The sequence below is a fragment of the Arachis ipaensis genome, chromosome B02 (genome assembly GCF_000816755.2).
Source record: "Arachis ipaensis cultivar K30076 chromosome B02, Araip1.1, whole genome shotgun sequence".
Classification (NCBI taxonomy): Eukaryota; Viridiplantae; Streptophyta; class Magnoliopsida; order Fabales; family Fabaceae; genus Arachis; species Arachis ipaensis.
This window is the reverse complement of record NC_029786.2, coordinates 85,666,536-85,671,557: the sequence shown is the minus strand read 5'-3', so window position 1 is coordinate 85,671,557 and position 5,022 is coordinate 85,666,536. Positions and strand designations below refer to the sequence as shown.

The 5,022-nt window shown below is 30.6% G+C and overlaps 1 protein-coding gene across 1 annotated transcript; it reads left to right on the top strand.

Annotated features, from left to right (window-relative positions):
• Positions 158-3,558, top strand: LOC107625581 (uncharacterized protein At2g37660, chloroplastic). The gene is made up of 7 exons (XM_016328257.2): positions 158-331; positions 586-857; positions 1,412-1,448; positions 1,552-1,649; positions 1,786-1,847; positions 2,596-2,719; positions 3,168-3,558. Exons 1-7 carry the CDS (start codon positions 277-279, stop codon positions 3,285-3,287), a joined length of 768 nt encoding a protein of 255 aa, XP_016183743.1. The 5' UTR covers positions 158-276; the 3' UTR covers positions 3,288-3,558.

Genomic DNA, 5,022 nt, shown 5'->3' with positions numbered 1-5,022 from the left:
TTATGAGATATTTAAAAAATAATATTTAATTTATTAAAAAATAAATAATATTAATATTTAATATAAGAATATAAAAATAATTAATTTTAAATATTAAAAATTTATCAAAAAAATAAATTAGATAAAAATTAGACACTAAATTATATCTGCAAGAAAATTCACCTACTAATTAAATGCTCTGACAACTTCTTGAACCAACTACCGAGCCAGACAAAGGAGCAAAGCAGAACATAAAAAGAGTGGCATCTGCATTGCACGCTGTAATAACAACAAACCATGGCTGCTTCTTCCCCAATTACTGTGCTTGTTACTGGAGCTGGCGGTCGCACAGGTTCTCTCTCTCGGCCCTTCCCTTTCTTTGATCAATGTCAATTTGATTGGAGTTGATAAAATTCATGACTGGGTTTGGAGTTGAGACTCTAGAATGTGGTAGAGCTATATGAAAAGTGTGTTATTTGTTTTTGATAGTGTCCATTAGAACCATGGAGTTGAAGGCTTAATGTTTAACTATTATATTGTATTGGACCAAAATAATTGTTATATGATATTATATTGTATTGAATCACCATATGTTTAATTTTTCAGGCCAAATTGTGTATAGGAAATTAAAAGAAAAGCCAAACCAATTTGTTGCCAGAGGTTTGGTTAGAACTGAAGAAAGCAAACAGAAAATTGGTGGTGATGATGATGTTTTTGTAGGGGATATAAGAGATGCTGCAAGTATTGTTCCTGCAATTCAAGGTATAGATTCTCTGATAATCCTCACAAGCGCCGTGCCGCTTATGAAGCCCGGGTTTGATCCAACCAAAGGTCAAAGGCCTGAGTTCTATTTCGATGACGGCGCATATCCTGAACAGGTGCCCACACTTTCTATTGGAGTAGAGACATCAAAATAGTCCGACACTTTTGGAAATGACCAATTTGGCCTCTGAATTTACAAGTCCTGAATCTCCTTCGTCCCTAATTCAATTGCTGTTAACACCATTCTCACATGGAGCCTTAAAGTGTTAGATGCCATCCCAACAAAAAGGTGACATGTCTAAGACTTCAATGTGATTAAATAGGTGTTCCAAATTACTTAATTGACTCGTTTTAGTCTCTCCACAATTAACAAAATGAGTCCAATTAACTAGTTTAGGACATGTAACACTGGGATGCCAAGCTGACATTTTAATGCTCCATATCAGCAATGTGTTAATATGACAATTGAATTAGGGACGAAAGAGATTTACAATTTGTAAATTTTGGGACCAATTTGGTAACTTTAGAAGTCACTACTATTTTGATGAGTGCCGGAAATTTCAGAGGCCAAATTAGGAATTATCTTCTTCCTTTTGCGTGTGTGGTTAAATACATTGTTTAGGTTGATCTCATTCTTGCTAACATTGTGGTGTACTCTTTCATGTATTAGGTTGATTGGATTGGGCAGAAAAATCAAATAGATGCTGGTGACATTTCATACCCTTCTTTCTATTAGTCATAAATCATAGTTCTAAATTTTGATTGCATTCTTGCTTATGGTGTTAACTTTGTGTTATCTTTTTGCAACAGCTAAGGCGGCAGGAGTGAAGCATATTGTGTTGGTGGGGTCTATGGGCGGTACGAACCCTAACCATCCTTTGAACAGCTTGGGCAATGGGAATATATTGGTTAGTCATATTTTCACTACTCATCTTAGAGTTCTTCATTTTGAAGCAGAATGCAAGTTTGGTTAAAGTTAGAGCATTTTTGTTCTTTGATTTCCCCCTTCGATTGAAAGAATAGAGATTATGATGTTGATCACAGGTATGGAAAAGAAAGGCCGAGCAGTATTTGGCTGATTCCGGTGTTCCATACACAATCATAAGGTATACCCAATTTCTTGTTAAAAGAACTTCTCTAACACAGATTTTCATGAAAAAGAAAGCAAATATTGATATGAGATTATGAGTAATGTTAGGGAATCAAGTCTAGTATGAAGTCCACTAAAGATGAAGTCAACATTATAGTAGGTTGGCAAAACAAGTCTAGTATGAAGTCCACCAAAGACGAGCTTTAGTTGAGTTTGGATTTAGAGATGTTTTTCCTAGTTGGGTTTCGGATGTTCTTGTTTTTAAGAGTTTCAAATATATTTTTTTTCTTTATGTTAAATGTCAGTTACAGTTGGCTCCCAAGACTTTCTCTATTGATATTTCTAGTTGTTTAAACAATTATTATAACCTTCTAATGTTGTGTGAATTTTTATATTTTTTGTGTGCTGCTATGTTTTCAATATTAAAGCATTTTGTGTTTTATACAGCAACAATTCATAGAAGTGTGCCATTTCTAAAAATAATCACATCTGATTTTATAGATAGTACACTATATTTTCCCAGCTTCTTGTTCTCTACATACTATTTTTAGTAAATGAGTGAGGATTAAATGGCACCTGTATCAATTTAAGCAAAATTATGCAGCCCGTATCTCTTTTTATGTATATATTTTGAGCATGCTTGTCTTGAAATATCAGCATACTTGATGCCAATGCATATGCAGTGGCTATCTTATGAGTTTGATGTGAGATTGTGCTTCCTTTCTTAATTTCTTAACACCCTATTCTTAACTATGCTGAGTCAGGGCTGGTGGCTTGCTCGATAAGGATGGAGGTCTTCGGGAGCTGATTGTTGGGAAAGACGACGAGCTCCTCCAGACTGAAACCAAAACCATACCTAGAGCTGATGTTGCAGAAGTCTGTATTCAGGTAAATTTTTTCACTAACTATTTACAACAGCCAACAAATGATAGTTGGTTCAAATGGCTTATCATTTCTTTTTCTGAAGCATTGTTTTGGATTTAAATTCATGAATATGATGAACCAAACTTAATAATATTCACTTCAAGCCAAACTAATCAAAGGTTAATTCCATTTTATCCTATTAAATCAACCCTCTTAATCCTAGTTCCGTTGAAAATTTGTAAATTGACTCCGAATTTTCCCAAATGTGCAAATGGTCGTGTTAGCAACTTTCCATCAATTGTTAAGAAAGTTTAAGGTTTCAAAGTTATCTATTTAAAAATGTTCAAGAGGGTGTTTATATGCACCTAACCCAAGTTAAAAATGCATATTCTGTAAAGTTTAATTATATAATACAATAGACTTAGAATCCTGGTAATTTGGATAGCAGTTCTTGATTCAGTTGGTTTAACAGGCAGTAAATTATGAGGAGGCTAAGTTCAAGGCGTTTGACTTGGCATCAAAGCCTGAGGGAGTAGCTGCACCAACCAAGGACTTCAAGGCTTTGTTTTCTCGGATCACTACTCGTTTTTAAACTTTGAATGATGTTATTACTATACCATCAAGATGATAAATGCATTTAACTTTTACCTTGCTTACATATTAGGAGGATAATTAGTAGGGTAATTGAGTGGGCATATCTTTGCTCGTACTTATTATACCTAAAGTCATTAGTGTTATGCTCTCTGAAGCAAATTACTATATGATCTTCAAAGGTGAGTAATTCATACGCTGTATCAATTCCATCGAGAATAATTTGTGTTTTTTAACTCCCTGTTTTGTTGAAACAAATTCCTTTAATTGCATTTATATTGTCTCAACTAGTCACCAAAAAAAAAAATATATATTGTCTCAACTAGACCATAGCCGAACTACAGCTGAACCTCACCACCGCTGGCAATCCGGTGCAGGTCCAGAGCCAGTCAGGCGGTTACCTCGTCTTGTAGATCACTACCAAACTAGTGTGTCTGTATTTCTTCATCTTTACATTAATGTTTTTGTATCTGTTGTTCCAAGATCTTTACTAGATTCTACCTCCTATTGTTTTTCTTGAAAAATTTTAGGGTTAACCACAAAAATGTCCCGAATTATTCGAACGCTGACAAAAATATACCCAAATTTTATTATCGACAAAAATGCTCTTAAATAATTTAAAAAACGCAACAAAAATGCGGAACAGTAAATATATATTTTCAAAAAATACCTTAGAGATTGAATTTTGATGTAATTTTTTCTAAGCATTATTAAAAAAATAAAATATTATTATTCTTAAATTTGGTAATTTTTTCCTAAGTATATATTTTTTTTGTGATTTTTTAAAAGTATTATGGGTTGTTAACAAAAAAATTATAAAAAATTATATACTTAATAAAAAATCACCAAAATTTAAGGATAATAATATCTCATTTTTCTAATCATTCTTGTAAAAAATTATATCAAAATTTAATCTCTAATATATTTTTTGAGAAATACATATTTAATGTTAGATAATCTAGCAAAAAAACTAACATTAAATATGTATTTCTCAAAAAATATATTAGAGATTGAATTTTGATGTGATTTTTTACAAACATGATTAGAAAAATGAGATATTATTATTCTTAAAATTTGGTAATTTTTTGTTAAGTATATATTTTTTTGTGATTTTTTAAAAGTATTATTGGTTGTTAACAAAAAAAATTATAAAAAATATATACTTAACAAAAAATTACAAATTTTAAGAATAATAATATCTCATTTTTATAATCATGCTTGCAAAAAATTACATGAAAATTAAATCTCTAAAACATTTTTTATTTTTTGAAAATATATATTTACTATTGGATATTTTTGTTGTGTTTTTAAATTATTTAAAGACATTTTTATCGATAATAAAATTCGGGGTATTTTTGTCAGCGTCCGAATAATTTGAGAATGTTTTTAGTGGTTAACCCAAAATTTTATTCAAAACTAGTGTTTTTGTCTGTTACGAGAATATAACTAATATTTTGAAATTACGTTCATTTTGTGTTGACATTATAATAAATTGACGTTATAAATTATAGAAAAAAAAATTATAGAATCATTATTTTTACAAAAAAATCATAGGGAATAAAAGTTCTCGTCAGCTAAGAAAACTAGAGTCTCTGTAGATTAAAAAATTTAAATAAGTTCTTTAGTTATTATTTTTATGTGGAGTTTAATTTTTTATTAATAATTAATTGTAATATTTTATTATCTAAAATTTAAAAGAATTTAATGTGTATATTTTTACATTTAATTTGATTAGG